Consider the following 19,153-nt stretch of genomic DNA (forward strand, 5'->3'; position numbering starts at 1 on the left):
ATGTCCTCACAATCAGCTACTTTTTCTCTGTATTAAGTTTGGACTTCATACATCAAAGCGTTGCTGAGATACAAGCTCACTTCCTGTATTGCAGTGCCCCCTATTCCCTTGAATTTCCCCTGGGGATCAATAAAGTATCTATCTATCTATCTATCTATAGAGGCCAAATGATGCCAATTCCCCTATTGTGTCATCACAATCAGATACCAAGTCCCTGTACCAAGTTTGGACTTCATACATCAAAGCGTTGCTGAGATACGAGTTCACTTCCTGTATTGCAGCGCCCCCTATAGAGGCCAAAGGATGCCAATTTCCTAGTGCGTCCTCACAATCAGATACCAAGTCCCTGTACCAAGTTTGGACTTCATACATTAAAGCGTAGCCGAGATGTTAGCCCACTTCCTGTTAGGCGGCATCGTCGCCATGTGTGATTGGCTGTCACGGGCAAATAAACTTGAAATTAAAAAATCAAGTATCGTTTGTGCGGCTCGGTCTGAAGATCATCTCTGCCAAGTTCTGTGAAAATCGGATGAAATTTGTAACCACTGAAACTTTTCGTAGAGTTTGGACTAAATACAATTTGGTGGAGGTCCAATATGGCGGAAAGTGACGGGATAGGGGTCGATGAACTCTGTATGGTCCAAGGATTCAGACACTACCTCAATTGTGAAAATCAGACAAAAGAGTCAAGGATCACGCGCATGAACGCATGTCCAGCATTGAACTGGTGGTGGCGCTAGAGTGTTCAATGTATATGCATAAAAATTGCGGTGAGTGATTAGGACAGTGTCCTGACTAATGGTCAGTGTTGTAGTACTCGAGTCCGAGACTCGAACTCGAGTCCGAGTCATTAGCTAAATTTAGAGACTCGTGACTTGACTTGGACTTGAGCACTGATGACTCGAACTTGGACTCGGACTCCTACATTGAGATCATTCTGACTCGGAAATTGAGAAAAAGACTCGACTTTGTTTTTAATGTAATTAGGCTATAATTTTAATGTCATTAGAATATTATTTGGTGTATGATTTTAATATCTAAATTATTTTTATAATAGGCCTATTAGTGCAATGGAATGTTACTGCTTCATGTCATAGGCTACATCACACGTTACGGCATGTTCCTACAACGAACGTTAAAAATGCCTGAAGAAGAGATGAGTGCCCCGAAGATTGTCCGTTTCGCGTTTAAGGATTTCACCTGCATTGGCAGAAAATGGAGTGCAAAATGCTCCATATGTAACAGAACAATTGAGGAGACATTGGGGACTACCTCAAATTTCAATCGACATCTGTCAAGACTGCATCCAGAAAAGTAAGTGACATGCTACGTTAAGTTAACGTTAACTGCAATGATGGTTGGCTAGCTAGTTCTAATGCCGCCACCTAGAGAGTTTGCCCATCAATAGGATTTTACTAGTGCCTGCTGATGTCTACAGTGTGTGCATAGTATGGTAGATTCATAATATTACAGTGTTATAGCCTTATAGCATATTATTCCGTTATTTGTATTGGCTATTTTGAGGGTGCATTCAAGGAGCATAGAAGTTCACGTTAAGGTGGGATAACGTTAACGTTAGCGTCTGTTTTTTTCAACAGTGTGCTTAGCAAGGAGTCCAGTAGGTTAATGTAATGCTAACAGTCCTTCATTAGATGGTTTCTATTTTATTTTTTCTTTATGTTTCTGTATTTTGTAGATATAACACTTACAAATACATTAAATGAACAGAAAAAAAACGAGAAAATGCTTATTGTGACTGTATTCTAACTTCATTAAAAGTGGCACGTTATGTTAAGTTAACATTAGCAGATCTTCTAACGTTACCAAAGATCTTGGAGCGTAGCGCTCTATGCTTTTACCGTCATAGCTGCTACAAGTTAGTGGGAAAAGGAAGCAGACGGCCAGCAGAGACGTAGTTCTAATTCAAAAGACAAGGGTTGAGGCCAGAGCGGTTTGTTGAGGCGATGTAGAAGCTACATTACATTGATGCCTGCTTAGAAGGAAATAACATTCGCTACCTTTCACAGTAGATCTAATCGCTACAAGTGTTCCTTTACCCATATCTGCCAGCGCGGTAGGAAAAACTGCGCCACATCATTTTACTGGGGACATAATTTTAATTCGTGGCTAACAGTTACTTGAAGATGTTATTGTTGTTGTTGAAATATTAAATGAACTGTACATTAACTAGTTTAAATTCGACATTAGGAACTATGATTGTGAATTTATTCAATTTAATCTGTATGAACTGAACTTTAGGTTTGAATTTTGAGATTAAATGAACCAACTCTGGCTATGGTTGTGCCTGTTGGTCAAAGCCTAAATCCTAAATTGGGCTGTCTTGTCACATTTTCCCCATTGTCCAGCTGAGCTACATATTACTAATGTGGGCAAATAAATACATTAATAATAGGCCTATCATATTCTTGTTGATATGAAAGTTTAAAGCTGTTTGGCATCAGGAGCTAAATGTTTATCCTATCTCCCCATATAGGTTCCAAGAATACCAGACTTCCCCCACTGTGTCACAACCTGCTACCTCAACCACCATTAAATAATTCTTTGGACAGCAGAAGACCTACGACCTGAAACATCCACGTCAAAAGGCTATAAGTGATGCCCTTGTCAAAGACCTAATAATTAACTGTGGCTTGCCCCTCTCCATCGTTGACAATCAGGACTTCAGGCACTTTCTTCATGTCATTGACCCTCTGTATGTGCCAGTAGCAAGGTCCACTATTACCTCTGTGACCATTCCAGGCATGGTGAAAGCCAAAAAGGCGCAAATTAAGAGCCGGCTGGCAGAAGTTTCCAGTGTCTCTGTAACTACAGACATATGGAGTGACAGGAAGATGAGGTCATTTCTTGGGGTGACCGCTCACACAGTGACAACAGATGAAACAACACATGAAATTTGCCTTCAATCCTATCTTCTCGCCTGTGAGCGAGTGCATGGGAAACACTCAGGCGAAAACATTGCCATGCTGTTTGAATCCTGTGTTGAGAGTACCCGATTAAAGGCAAGATAATGTTTGTAATAACAGATAATGCATCAAACATGAGGAAAGCCTTCCAGACCAGCTTTCCCCGAGAGGATCCCTGTGATGCTGAAGTTGAAGATCCCATCACATGTGAGGAGGAGGATGACATCTGGGAAGACCTGACCCCAGAAGATCAGCAGCTAGTGAATGATACATTAGATGACAACTGTAAGATGCAAAGACTGTCTTGCTTCACTCATTCACTGCAGCTTGTGATAAAGGACGGCCTGAAAGAGGCGTGTGGGCTCTCAAGCACCCTGGGAAAGGTGTCCCGCACAGCCACCCTCCTCCACACAAGCACCACGTTCAAAGACTGCTTCGAAGCGTGGTTTGGAGATGTCATCACCATCCCCTCAGCAAATGCAACACGTTGGAACTCTACTCTGAAACAGGTCAAGGGTTATGTGCAATTAGATAGCCAAATGCTGTCTAATGTGTTGCATTCAGAGGGCCGCCAAAACCTCCTCTTGTCGCCACGGGAGTATGGTCAGCTTAAAGAGCTGACAGAAATTCTTGATCCATTTTTAGAGGCCACCAACCTCACTCAGGGTGAGAAAATGGTGACTGTCGGTGAGTGTAATTGTGCCCTGTGTTCTCAGTCTGTGCACTCACCTGCAAGAAAAAAAAGGAAACGTCAAGTTCTGTGGACCCCTAGTGAGAGCTCTAGAGAAGTCCTTGAAAACTAGATTTGTCGAGATATTCCAAGCAGTTGAGATGCCAGGATGTGAGCCCTCCGAGGGAAGATGCCCTACAAAGTTTCCTTTCACAAATGCTTTCTTTGTAGCATCTGTGCTAGACCCTGCTTTCGGTTTCCAGTGGCTGGAACATGATGTGCAACTGGACTGTCTCAGCAAAGAACGTTTGAAGAATGAGATCAAAGGTGAGATTTTTTTTTTTAGCAGTTCACAACAGCCATGTGTAATGATTTCTTATTATAACTTAAGGTGTTACAATGAAGCCCATGATTTTTTTTAGGTCTATTCAGTAACATACTTGTAAAAAGTGTTCTGCCCTTTTCATTTCAGAACACATAAAGGCAGAGGGGGACGACCAAGTGCCACCAACAGATGCAGACACTGGACCAGAGGAAAGTGATGCAACAGTGACAGAGTCTCCTCCTGAAAAGCAGCCAAGACTGTTCTCCCACTACAGGAAGACTCTCCCTTCTGCCGAGAAGCCTTCTGTGCAGGCTCAACTGACTGCATACCTCCAATTGATTGCAGAGGAGAACATTACCTCAATCTCATGCCTCAAGTTTTGGCAACAAAACAAATCCAAATTCCCTGCCCTCTTTCAGATTGCAACAAAGGTGTTCTCCATCCCTGCCTCCAGTGCACCCATTGAAAGAGTATTCAGTCAAGGCGGCATTTTAATGAGGCCTCATCGGGCAAGGTTGGGTAGTAGCATGGTGTCGGACCTAATGTACTTGAAATGCAACATGTCTGTGTAACATGATTATGCTTGTGAGTTAGAGAGTTATAGAGTTATAGAGAATATTTTTGTATGTTATGTTTTTTGAAGTTAACAAAATAAGTAAAAGATAATTGGAAGCAAATACTGGTGTGGCAGACTTCTTTGACATATATTGTTAGGCCTGTTCCTTGGCCCAGCACCAAGGTTTATATTATTATTATTATTATTATTAATTATTATTATAATATAAACAACAGTCGACCATAATTTGCAGTGTAGGCCCTATAGTTTTGCATTTCTGTGAGTGTTTAACATTGTTGAACGACATATATGCTTAACATTGGTGCTGCCAGTCTTTTTGTACATAGGCTATTTATGACAGATGGTGTAGGCTATGTGCAGTTCAAATAAAGCACATTAACGTTTTGCATTTCTGTGAGTTAAGAGGACAGGAGTGTAGTCATGATGAGCACCGCTAGAGTGAGTTCAGAAGGTAAATTATATATAAAAGTCCATAGCGGGCGCCATTAGGATGTACCTATGAGCTGCTACACCACAGCTATGTGGATTTTTTTTTTTTGTTTAAAAACATGTAGGCTATGCTTACTTTAGTGCGGAACTCGGACTCGATTTGATCAATAAGGACTCGACTTGGATCAATAGTGACTCGACTCGGACTTGACTCGGATAAGTAGTGGACTCGACTCGGACTCGACTCGGATTTTTTTTTTAATGACTTGGACTTGACTCGGACTTGAACACTGGAGACTCGAACCTGGACTCGGACTCGAGGCATAGTGACTTGACTACAACACTGCTAATGGTATCGAGTTTTGTTATGTTAACTCAAAGCGTCATGGAGATGTTAGTCCACTTCCTGTTTTGCGGCTTCATTGCCGTATTTGATTGGCTGTCACGGGCAAACAAAAATGAAATTGAAAAATCTGAAAAGTATCTTTTGTGCAGCTCGGGCAGAAGATCATCTCCGCCAAGTTCTGTGAAAATCTGATGAAATTTCTGACCGATATGGCCTTATTATGGCTTCTATGCAAGACCTGCTCAATATAACAAGCGCCCTCTGTTTCATTTGTAGGTGACTATATCTAATTTAATTGTTGTTTTGAACTGGATATGTGATGATTCTGTGAATACTGGATATGGTTGTACAATGCCTACATACCACAAATAGTGCAATCATACAATCAATGAGAGTATTATAAATTCTTTGATGCAACAGTTGCTTTTCTGGACCAGTGAGTGACATTTGGGTAATTTTCTGCGGCACACCTGATGATCTCTCACGGCACACTAGTGTGCCCCGGCACAGTGGTTGAAAAACACTGGTCTATAAATCCACTGAATTTGTACTGGATCTGCAGTACCACTTTGCACCACATGTGGTGCTCTTTTAATACAATGGAAGTCAATGGAAGAGTAAGAGAGTCACTTGTTTGCTGCACATATCCAATCTAAACACACAGTTTATGGTTCATAGTTGAATTGGTCCAAATAATTATTGCAACATGAACAACATACTACTCATACATAAATCTTATTTAGAGAAAATAAACTGATCAAGTAAATTATACACACATTAGACTGACTGGTCATCATACATGCAGCAAGAGGATTTAGCATAATTACCATCTTTGTAATCAGTTTTCTACACCAGCTTCAACCTATCAGTGCCTATGTGAGCACTTTAATAATTTCTAGCCAGCTGGTTAGGCAAAGTCAATATTCATCGTCATATGCTTGGGATGCAGTCCTCTGTGATACATAGACAAAGAGCATCAAGATGGAGATCAGTGCTTTAACAAACAATCAAACAATGGGTTTCTAAAATTCAGTTCATCAAGGTATTTCACTTGATGAAGATGACCATGTGTGTTTCCATCACAAGTATTCATAACAAGGTTTGAGGACTCGGGGATCCAAGAGGCATTTGTAAAAAGATGATAAATCTTTAGTATTGATTTTTCTGCATCTGACAATGCACTGAATTTTAGAAACCCCTTTTTACTTGAGCCATATGCACCATAAACTGTGTGTTTAGATTGGATATGTGCAGCAAACAAGTGACTCTCTTACTCTTCCATTGACTTCCATTGTATTAAAAGAGCACCACATGTGGTGCAAAGTGGTACTGCAGATAAAGTACAAATTCAGTGGATTTATAGACAATATTTGTAAAAAATCTTATCTCAATGAAGAAACTCAGCAACAAGCCCAAATTTTGGGCAGATGAAAAAAATCCTGTTAACTGTCCACGTGGTGAAAACGGGCTTTTTGAAAATCAAGCCCAATTTAATAAAAATGCTCTGACAATATGATAATGTTAACAACCAAAGTTAATGCATGGACATGACCTTATAATCCATACATGAGTGGGAAAGAAATTTGATGAATTTGTGTCACATACTTTTTGAATGACAAGCCCTCAAAGGTGGTGATGTTTTTTTTCACATAATGAATTTATAGCCATTTTCAGAGCTTTGCAGAGGGGAAATTACACAAGATACACCTGATTTGATTGGATTGTTTAATTCAACAGGAAAATGTACTTCTATTCACATAGTTTCACTAATGTTTTAATTCCTTGAATTTCCCCTGGGGATCAATAAAGTATCTATCTATCTATCTATCTATCTAATGTGTGTGAAATACCAAAAGAGCCAATAATGTTGGAAGTTGAACAAAAAGGATTGTTCACCACGATGCTTAAAATGACTTGAAACTTCAAAGGGCTGTAGTTTTGGAACCATTAGTCATATAGATATACTATTTAAGATTTATGCATAGATTACTTAAAGTTAAAGCAGAGTTTCTTATTCAAAGGACCAGACAAAACTATTACTTTAATGGGAGCAGGCCAAGCCATCTTTTAGCCCTGCAACTGCGTAATAATGAAAAGTTTGCAAATATACCTGCGATACGGCTATGTTCTGGTGAGCTCACCACTGATCAGCAAAACATTAATGACGCTTTCCAGTCTTTCTATTCTACTTTATATACTTCTGAATCTACATGTGACAATGCAACTATCTTCTTTTCTTTCTTCTCTTAATTTACCTACTCTAACTACCGAGGAGTCAGAGTCCTTAGGTCAACCAATTACTCTTCAAGAACTGAAAGAGTCACTGAAATATATGAATAAAGGTAAATCGCCAGGACTGGATGGCATTCCAACTGAATTATATTCAGCCTTCTGGACAGAGCTTGGTCCTCTATTATTAGACATGATAAATCATTCAATTAAACATGGATCTTTCAGACAGGACATTAACACATCTATTATATCCCTGCTGTTGAAAAAAGATCAGGACCAAACCTCCTGTTCTAATTATCGTCCAATCTCACTGATTGGAGCAGATATTAAACTGTATGCCAAAGTATTGTCACAACGCTTGGAGTCGGTGATTACCAAGTTGGTTCATGAAGATCAGACTGGTTTTATCAAAACACGTTCTGCATCTGATAACATCCGCCGTCTTTTACATATCATTTATTCAGCTGATCAATCAGATAATTCTTATGGAGTGTTCTCATTGGACGCAACTAAGGCATTTGACCGTTTGGAAATTAACTATTTGTGGTCTGTACTAGAACATATGGGCTTAGGCCGCGACTTCATTAACATGGTAAAAGTACTATATTGTAATCCAAAAGCATCTGTGTTAACGGGACAATTATGCTTACGCTCTTTTTCTTTGGGAAGGGGTACGCGTCAGGGCTGCCCACTCTCACCATTGTTATTTGCTTTGTCATTAGAACCTCTCAGGCTGTCCGTCAATCAGAGCAAATTTTACCAATTAATGTAAGAAATACATCTCATCACATCTCTTTGTATGCTGATGATATACTTTTATTTGTAAATGACCCCGCTTCATCAGTACCTCATATTATGTCATTGTTTAATCATTTTAGTGATCTTTCAGGTTACAAGATAAATTGGAACAAATCTTGTTTTCTACCACTAAACTTTGACCCTGTCTCTGTGTCTCTTCCTAGTGCCGCACCCATTGTAACATCATTTAAATATTTAGGGATAGACATATATCCCTCATTGCATGATATTGCAAGTAAAAACTTCAAAAAAATTCTTTCTGAAGTCAGTACAGATCTATCAAACTGGTCATCTTTGCCCAAGTCATTATATGCAGGAATTTCAGTCATCAAAATGAACGTTTTACCACGAGTTAATTTTTATAGTGCAATGATACCCTTGCCACCCCCTGCACACTTTTGGGACAATATCAACTCCACTCTAAGGAAATATATTTGGAATGGGAAACGTGCAAGGATTAAGCTGTCCACTATGCAACGCTCTAGGCAGGATGGCGGTTTATCTGTTCCTGACTTTAAAGTTTATGCCCAAGCATTTGTGTTGCGCCCTATATCAGTCTGGTTTGATTCAAATAAAAATGTGGCATGGAGAGCCATTGAAGAATCAATGGTCACCCCCTATAATTTAAGAGATTTGGTTTTTTGCAATGTTTCTATTCGACAATGTACCCTTCGTTTTGGCCCAATCATAGCCCATTTATTATCCACCTGGAAGGTTGTAGAAAGACAAACAGGATCTATATCAAAATGGCATCATCACTTTCCACTTTTTAATAATAATGGGTTTCTATCTGGGAGTACCCCATTTAGATCTTCTCAATGGGCAGAATGCAACATTACAACTCTTGGAGACCTGTATGATGACAAAGGCTTGAGAACCTTTCAGGATTTAAGATCTAAGTACAACATACCGGCTTCTACTTTCTACTTCTACTTGCGCATCAGATCAGCTCTTAAGGCTCTTGGTGTTCCTTTTAACACGAAACTACCAGTGCATAGTATTCGCAATGTTATATATTTCAATGACTGCATCCCTTCTTCTGCGTCATCTATTTATTCCTTCCTGATGAAGAAACTATACAAACCTCTTGGAGTAATAGCGGTTTGGTCAAAAGATTTAGAATGTGAACTGGAAGATACCTTTTCTGATCACACATGGGAGACAATCACTATGTCTTCTAAGAATCCTAATCATCAAATGATCCATTGGAAACTAGCACACAGAGTATATTTAACACCACTTAAGAGATTTCATATGCGTCTAATTACCTCACCTAATTGTACTTTGTGTTCTGATGGAAAGACAGGAACTTTTTTACATTTTTTTTGGGAATGCTCATCTTTGGTACCTTTTTGGCAACAGCTAACTGGAGACATTTCAACTCTGATTGGGACTGATATTGTTATAACTCCAAGTCTATTTTTTCTAAATGATTATTCCAATCTCTCATTGACACTTTTCCAGAGCAGTCTACTGCTGGCTGCTTTTACTGCAGCCAAAAAAATGTTAGTCAGCCGATGGAACCCCCCACATGTTATGTGTAGACGTCTATGGGCTCTAAGTTTACTTGATATTATATCGATGGAACTTTCAACAGCCCGTATACATGGGTTATACCTCTGTATTTGTTATTGATTGTGAATATGTGCATCATAATAAAATAAAAAACAATTGATCAAAAAAAAAAAAAAAAAAAGATTTATGCATAGGTTTGGTCTACAAACACCTGTGATTTTTTTTAGATTTTTTGGGAGAGGGTGACCTGCCAGCCACTGGGTGATTTGACACGGAATGACCCTATATTCTTACTACATCAAATATTAACGTAACCTAACATATCTTAGTATCAATCTTCCACTAGCTAGCTAGCTAGCATTAACGTCAGTGGTTTTTGCACGGTGATTTGCACGGCTACTCGCCACAACTACTTGTCACCTTGTATGTATTCTAAAGTTTTGAATACACCCCTCCATAGCATAATTAAGTCCCTTTTGATAGCTTCTGGAGGAAAGTAAATCCTTTATCGACCAAAACGTCCTCAAAGCCTGCTTTCATATACTGTCAGCTGCCATTGTCCACAATGTATTTCTAATCAAGTCTGGTGTGTTTGTCGAGTTTTCACACGGTAACAATGGGGGGCGGAGCTTAGCGACAGGTCAATTGCGTTTTAAATACACGAAACTGGATTGAGACATCACTCGCTCTCTTGCATCGCTGGCGGTACCATACGCACATTTAATACCTCTCTTTTGAAAATTCAGTTGTACTGTATTTAAGACTATTTAAGGATCCGCAGGAACCCTGCTTTCTGAATGAAATAGTCTGACCTTCAACATGAATTTTAATTCTATGAACTATGCGCTTCTTCGTTGGTGTTCAGCCGTTTCTTCTTCCGGTCGGGGGACTGGAAATCGAAACTAGGAATCGAAATTTAAACTTTTGAACGATTCCGGGAAAATCGCAAAGATAGTCCCGGTTCCAACCAATACTCGATACCCAAGCCTAGTCCTTGGTCTGAAAAACACTGAGAGAGAAACACTGCTCTAGGAGACTGTGATGTTTGCATGGAATGCACCTTCTACCTTTGTGGCAAAGCCTGATTAAAACTAATTGTTGAAATAAAGAGTTTTGTGTATCTTTTTTAGATAACTTTGGCCATTGCTAATGACACAGTAATTAATCTAGCATACTTTCATTAAATAAATCAATTCAAGCTCAAATGTACAAGTCTAGTTAGGCTATACCAGTGGTTCTCAAACTTTTTCTTTCATTCCCCACTTTGATCCAGGGGGCATTCTCGAGCCCCACCTGTCCCTCATCGCTCTAAGAAAGTGGTAGGTCAAGCTTAAAATTGTCAAATTTATTGAAATAATGACTAATGAAAGTTCTAAATATATCCTCTTCAACAGAGTTAAAATCAGCTGGTGCTGCAGATATAATAATAAATAAATAAATACATAACACACATATTTCTGTTTTCCAGCAACATATTAGGAAGCATAGGCCATTTTACAGCATTGTACAATATATTCAATGAAATACCAACATGCTGCAAATGGATCCATAATCCAGTCATACTGAGCACTGCTGGTTGGGCAATATTTTTGAAAAAAACTTTGCAGTGATGTAGGCCTACTGTTTAATACATGGGATGGGTTTAATACATGTCTCCCAATCAGATGTTTCAGCGATTTCGCTCAGAAATCTCAAAGGCATAATATACTGTCGCGATCGAGGCGCCAGTCCCATACTCAAGTTTTTTGGTGAATGCAGTAATCTTATTTGCTAGGTGAGGTAGGTGCTTGTCTTTGCCTTGTAACTGGACATTTAACTCAAATGTATCGCTAAGATATATCAAATATATCGCTAAGATAGGCCATCTTCGTCAAGAAATGTTCATTAGTGAACGTGCTTGCAGATTCAAACATGCGCTCTTCCTCCAAGAAGAGGCGACTCGGAGCTCAAACACGCGACAGCACTTTACCTCGGGAAAGCCACCTTGCCTCGCTGTGAAACAGTACAGCCTTTTGGTCAGCTACCATCTCTTCGCAAAGTGCGGAGAATAGACACGCTTTTAGGGCCGCGTTTTGATGAAATTCACCACTCTCACAACAACGTTCAAAATCTCATGTAGGTCAGGACTAACTAAGCTGCCTTGACACGAGCCATTCCCTGTGAATAACACAGTGCGTCCATTGCGCATCGGGTGCTACCTGGGCCCAGGCTACAGATAAAAAAAAATAATAAAAAAACTCCTGTTTTTCACGTCAGTTCGCGCCCCACCTGGCTTGTCTCCGCGACCCAGTAGTGGGTCGCGACCCACAGTTTGAGAAACGCTGGGCTATACTGAGCCTTATCTATTTATACCTGAGCTTTTGAAGTTAATACCTTTTAGAAAAATGTCACCTGGGGTAAAACTCTAACCTGCCAGATGAATTTCGTTCCGCTTAGCTCCGCCTAGCTTCACTCACATCCATCTGGGACCTCTTCCATTGAGAGTGATTTCTGCAACCGATTTTATGGTACAGCCAATCAGGACGCAGGGCGGGAGTTTCATTGATGTGACATAGCGTAGAAGCGACTGTGAGGGTGCATTCAGGGCACTTCGGAATGACAAGGACCGCCCCCATGGCTACTTTTTGTTTTTCCGACAGCAAGTGTTCATGTGCTTTGCCCTCAGAATGTGTGACAAACACGGATGCCAAAACAAAGGTTAAAACATACACTCACTAATCCTAAACAAACAACTGTATTTGCTTAAAATATAGTGTAAGACGCTGGTGAAAGAAAGATATGAAGCTCTCAAGTGACAAAAACGGCAAATTCCCAAGTTCACATTAAAACTGTTGGACATGAAAGGCCACATGGACTACAAACGAACTACAACGTGACGACAAAAGTGATGACGAGCCCCTAACTGGGCAACTCTGTTAGCAAAATCTAGCCCCAGTTTCCGACCTCTGACTCGCACATTACGTGACGTGAATGACGAGAAATGATGATGTTTTCACTCGGAGAAAGGTTTTTCCAAAGCCCATAGACCTCTCCAGAATAAGTCCCGCCTCCGTAACGTCCGTATCCATCCAACTTCCGGGCATCGATTGTCTATGGGAAATAACATGGCGTTTCGAAATATTATACCGGTAAAACATCTGTAGGTAGCGATTATATTAGTATATTATTATATTATTATAGACTATACTACTATACTATAGACTATACTACTTAAACGGCACCGAAAATCAAAAAATCCAGTGGAAACTAGATGGCAGAAGTGTGTAGGCCAATCTGCCCAGCAGCTACTTTGTCACCTACAGAGTTTGACAGGTACGATCTTTCAAAACGCCATGCAATTTCCCATAGACATTTGACGACCGAAGGTTGGATGGATACGGAAGTTAGGAGGCGGGACTTATTCTGGAGAGGTCTATAGAGCATCAAAGTCCCGCCCACAGGAGTTTCCGGAAGTAAGAATTCAATGCAATTTCTCCATTGACAATTCGGGAATAAGCCATAAAAACTTAACTGCACATGGTAGACTCAAAACCAGCTACGGCTGTACTAAGCGATTGTGTATGCTCATATAGACGCCAAAAGTTCACGGGGCACTAACCTTGTTTTGAGATAAATGTCTTTTATTCGCGATGTCATGGATAAGTACTTCATTACCCACAATCCTGAACAATCCCACAATCCCACAGTGATGCCTCTGATTGGTGGAAAGGCCGTTAAGGTCATAGTTTGAAACAAAATCAGCGAAAATTATTGACAAAGATGGCGGAGTCTTTTACTGCCTATGGCGAAATTCTTAATGTGAATAAAAACTTTCTAGACGAACATTGGTACTTGTATCAACAAGGATTGTGGTTTATATATCACACGAACTTAGTCAGGGCCAATACACCATCAAATAGAACACTAGAAATGCTAGTTTGAACACTTAACTTTTCAGTTAGCCGATAGGCTAATCATTAGCCTTTCAGACATTAGAATGTCATTATAATGCTGCTAATATTAGCCTACATGCTGTAACACAGGTATGAAATATATTATGTTTTAGTGACCTTGTTGTTTCTATGAATATGAATTGTTGTTTATATGAAACATCAACTTAGTCGAGGCATAAAAAGCCCTGTATATACCCATTAAGTACTTAAACCTTTGAACTAGCTAGCTACTAGCACAGGCTGGATGCTCCCACCGGCTAGACACTGCAGTAAAATGGTTAGCAAACCGTCCATGCCCCCGTGAATATTTCACTGTTTCAAGGACGAAATCAAGAGTGTCCAAAGGGGTGAAAACCACTTTAAATCGGGTCACATTATTGACTGTTGTGTGTCGAGGGTCAGCTTGTGGGTTTTGTAAGGGCCAGCATGAGGAACAAGACCTATCAAACCTACGAAGTTGTGTGGTGAGTTTTGCAGGGAGGTTGGTAATGCTAGTTAACATTAGCTAGGCTACTGTAGCGTTCATACTGTACGAGCCATATCATCAATCATTAACCTAGAAATACTTATTCGTACATTTAATGAACATTTTGTGTAATAATTCACAGCAAGTTAATAAACTGAATATGGTGGTCCAAGAGCAGACCATGCACCGATCCATGCATCAGGATGGCAGTCAGATATGAAGCACTGCACAATGTTGCTAACGTTAACGTTAACCGGTTTCACACACACGATATAAAATACACAATGGTAAATATAACATATACCAAAACACTATTATTTACACGATTACTCCTGAAATAACTGCTATTAACTATATAAAAATAATTGTTTGGAGGAAAGGGTTTGCGTGCTATCGCCGGTTGGAAACATGGTTGGAAGTGATTTCGCGCTGGTTCGTGCTGCTTATATATTTTTCAGTGAGGCGCGGTAGTTTATGGGATGAGTAGTTCCTTCGCTCGGAAATAAAACTATGTACACAGTCTTGTACCTTTGACTTTTTTTGGACTTTCTCTTCGTTTTTTCACTCGAAATTATATGTTGTATGCTTATGAGTTACGCCGTAGCTGATTAGCCTAAGACATGCTCTAAAACTCTTTAGATACGGATTTTTCCAAAACGTCAATGGGAGAAATGAATGGGAAATTTACTTCCGGAAACTAAGCTCTCTCGGAGGAGGGGCGGGACTGTGATGCTCTATGAACGCTAGGTAAGACTGTTATTAGCGTCACGGGTTGGCTTCGATGTGAGTGGTTGAAGTAGCACGTCAATAGATGACGGACAAGTGGCTTATTCAATCATATGCAAGCATTTTTTGATTAGGCCCAGCCTTCTGAAGCAACACTTCAATGGATCGGTTCCAGATGGATGAGTGGAGCTAGGCGGAGCGAAATTCATCTGGCTAGGGTCAGGTTAGTTAGGGTGACCAGATTTGGGTTTGTGAAAAAGAGGACACTTCAGTGGGGGTGGGGGGGGGGGGGTGGCATCAAAAGACTATTTTGAAAACATGAAAGTTTTAAATGTGCAAAAACAATAATTACAATAACAGCAGGGCTGTTGAGCTCTATACTCGCAAGATACATTTGGATGGCGACCCATCTTTAATGTTGCATAGCCTATCTCTAAATTTGATTCAAGGTGTTTCTGAAAATACATGAATCTTTTACAGTAGCTCTATAATTTTGAACAATCTGTTTTAGAGCTTAATACTGCCCTACAAAGCCAAAAGGCAGTAACTGCATTTTTGGTCAAAAATGAGTTAATGTCATTTTTGGGATATTAAAGACTTCCTTTATCATGTGGATAAATATCTATACTCAATTTGACTGTTTTTTTGAAAAAATAGAGGGTTGTGTTCACCGTAACTCCCAAAACCATAAAAGCAACCATGGCAGAGAGCCACAACTGCAGTTACTGTTCTTTGGCTTTGTTCTTCGACGTACAAGTACAGTTACCATACTCTGCCTTTGGTAGCAAATATTGATTATATGTCAGTTACTGCCTTTTGCCTTTGCACGACTCCTTATTTTTAGTACATAATACAAAGGCAGAGCACAGTATCTGACAAATAAGGGTCAAAGGTCAACTTTGAGCACAAGTTTTTTATATACACACATTTCTTCATCAGGGCAACAATTCACCAGATTTTCATTGCTCTACCTATAATACATTTGTGTAGACAAAACAAAAAACTTTAAAGTAATTTTTCTCAGTTTGACACTCAGGTCAGTTACTGCCTTTTGCCTTTGTAGGGCAGAATAGTCCTGACCTATGAAAACAGTTGTGTTGATGGGGACTGTTGTGGATATGTTGTCCATTTTCAATCTATCTATCAAACCATCTATTCAATTATGTCTGGTCTATTATTAGGCCTACCTCTTTTCAATCCATTATTATTAGATATTTCTTTTGTAAAGAAATAGGCCTACATCTATCCCTCATGTTATATGTTATATTTAATTCACCTGAATATAGGCTGCAGTACATAGAGGATTATTGACATCTGCTGTTGTCAGTGTGCAGGCTATCCCTTAAAGGCAGTTTAAAGGTTCAGCTAAATAAATAGCTCAGACAATGGCAGAAGTGCCGTTCGTCATGTTACAGTCTACGGTTATGAGGTTATGTGCCATCAAAATGATTTTGGAGACGTAATGTTAAGGTCGAAAAACTCGGTGTCACTTTAGCTGATGAGCTCTCACCCCTCGCTGCCGTTCGATGCTTTGCTGAACATTGTGTAGCCTACCTGTAGGTCGTTGGCACCTTTATTTGCGACCGACGCGTTAAGTGCCTGCTTTGCAGGTCCGGCACTCAGCTTCATGTTGATATCGACCGAGACAAAAACATGGAAATTTACGTTTTAATTCGTCTGTGAACTTACACTAAACAAGGAAGTTTGCGCTATTCTGCCCTACAAAGCCAAAAGGCAGTAACTGCATTTTTGGTCGAAAATTAGTTAATGTCATTTTTGGGATATTAAAGACTTCCTTTATCATGTGGATAAATATATATACTCAATTTGACTGTTTTTTTTTTTAAATAGAGGGTTGTGTTCACCGTAACTCCCAAAACCATACAAGCAACCATGGCAGAGAGCCACAACTGCAGTTACTGTTCTTTGGCTTTGTTCTTCGACGTGCAAGTACAGTTACCATACTCTGCCTTTGGTAGCAAATATTGATTATATGTCAGTTACTGCCTTTTGCCTTTGCACAACTCCTTATTTTTAGTACATAATACAAAGGCAGAGTACAGTATCTGACAAATAAGGGTCAAAGGTCAACTTTGAGCACATGTTTTTTTATATACACACATTTCTTCATCAGGGCAACAATTTACCAGATTTTCATTGCTCTACCTATAATACATTTGTGTAGACAAAACAAAACACTTTAAAGTCATTTTTCTCAGTTTGACACTCTGGTCAGTTACTGCCTTTTGCCTTTGTAGGGCAGTATTGAGGTGACTGACTGACCAATTAAATGTTTGAGATTACTATCGACCAATGACGGTAGCTAAGGTCAGGCTCACCCTACACTTTCCACTCAATGCAAAGCGAACTGTAGGGGGAGGCCGTGACTAGTATGTGAACGAAAGACAGATATATCCATGAATGAAAGAGAGAGCAATGCAAATTCGCTGTAAACATGTTTGAGGCTAGAATAACAAAATCCCTGATGACTTTGAAATTCCGCCCGGACACATTTTTAGGTTTCAAAAAGAGGACATGTCCGGGCAAAAGAGGACGTCTGGTCACCCTAGGTTAGTAAAACTCCCCCTGCTACACTTTTCGGTGTTTCGGTGCAAATTGCCGTGTGTAGTCAGTCGTATACCTGAACTAGTGAACTTCCACGACAATCTACAGTGCTGCATAGCCTACTGACGAAAATCCCACTTTTCATGCAGTGACACTTACACACACACACGCAAAAGTTGCAAGAGTAGGGGATGGTAAGAGATGGAGACAAATTGACAAAGTGATTTATTTTCTCGAAGAGCATGTACAGAACTGAGCGGCGCTCATATTGTGTAGGCCCTACCGCTATGCGGTAAATGTAGTGTAGCCTAATTTGTAGCGAACTATGGAGATACGCAGTCAGATTAGAATGATGGCATTTGATCGGGATAGAACGTTCTATAAAATTATAAACACGTTTAAGTAGGTCTATTTTGTACAACTATTTGTTTCAGAGTAAGCTACTTGCAAGGCATCATTTGAAAACGTGTTTTCTTCTGTGTCTGTAAATGCATTTATTTAATTTCTAGCACGAACTATCGCGTCATATGCAGTCAGAATGATGGCATTTGATCGTGCCATGCGTAATGAGGTTCAAAGTATTAGGGACATACATGTTCTGAACATATTCTGTTCGTTGACCTGATTATGCACCCAGGTTGTCGTCTTTGGACATCATACTGTAGATTTATTTTTTGTACAACCTTTTACAACATCCCATCTCTGATTCCCACAAAAATTGGGGTTTTGCCCTATGAGCAATAACCAATTCACACCCATCAGGGAAGATGATTAATGTAGGCTAATTGTCACAGACACTAAAGGAGATAGGAGAATGTTGCTATTAATGCGACGATCACACAGGACAAATAGGTTTACCCTGTGGCTGATTGAAGAAAGTTGTGAACTGTCGACCCATCTGAATGCGAGAGGACATCAACTGCGTTCCCCTGAGACGTAGACCACTCAACATCGTGCCCAACATTAATTACAACTGCTTCTTATTCTTTTTTTTGGCTGTTGGCACACAGGTTTTAGGTGCATTACCGCCACCTTCTGAATAGGAGTGTGGGTCTGGATTCTACATCATTAAATTCTATGGAATAATCCTGTTGTTTTCTAGTAATAAAAAATACATCTAAAACATTGTAACCCAGAATTTCTTTGCAATATATCAGTAACATTCAGATTTATCTTTACTTCCGTTAGTTGTTCTATTAGTGTGTGTCGTTCCTGATTGTATTTAGGACAACATTCTATAACATGTTCTATGGTTTCTTGATTGCCACTCTCACCATCAGCATTTTTTCTCTTTAGAACTAGTGTGCTGTTCATACCTCATTCTTGAGACAATATCCTCCTCCTGCTTGCTTCTGCTGGTATTCCTGCTCCACCCAACATTCTTTTGAATTAGGCCTATACGTATATGTCTTCCTGTGTCTTCATTGTCCCATTAATATTGCTATACCCTTATTCTTAGCTTTAATCATGTTTTTAATGTCTGCTTTGTTATATTGTACATGAATATCAATGCTGTCTTGTTTTGTTGCCTGTTTAGCATACTTGTCTGCAACTTCATTCCCCATTACTCCTACATGCGCTGGGACCCAACCCAAAACGGTGTTGACTTCTGACTTTATTAAACAATTCACTAATTGTTATATGGGTC

General features: G+C 39.8%; 1 protein-coding gene across 3 annotated transcripts in view; it reads right to left on the minus strand.

The window, feature by feature from the left end:
* Positions 1 to 18,488, minus strand: part of sugct (succinyl-CoA:glutarate-CoA transferase) — a 146,611-nt gene extending 128,123 nt beyond the window's left edge. For all 3 annotated transcript variants that reach the window (XM_076291095.1, XM_076291094.1, XM_076291093.1), the window contains exon 1: positions 18,364 to 18,488. Coding sequence is in view for 2 of the 3 variants with exons in the window: in XM_076291094.1 (XP_076147209.1) it covers positions 18,364 to 18,469 (106 nt within the window). In the remaining variant the exon portion in view is untranslated. The remainder of the gene's footprint in view (positions 1 to 18,363) is intronic.
* Positions 18,489 to 19,153: the final 665 nt, after the last annotated feature.

Source organism: Alosa pseudoharengus, unplaced genomic scaffold (assembly GCF_046254945.1).
Source record: "Alosa pseudoharengus isolate Yale_2024_CS ecotype anadromous, Long Island Sound unplaced genomic scaffold, YU_APseudo_1.1 YU_APseudo_1.1_scf_18, whole genome shotgun sequence".
Classification (NCBI taxonomy): Eukaryota; Metazoa; Chordata; class Actinopteri; order Clupeiformes; family Clupeidae; genus Alosa; species Alosa pseudoharengus.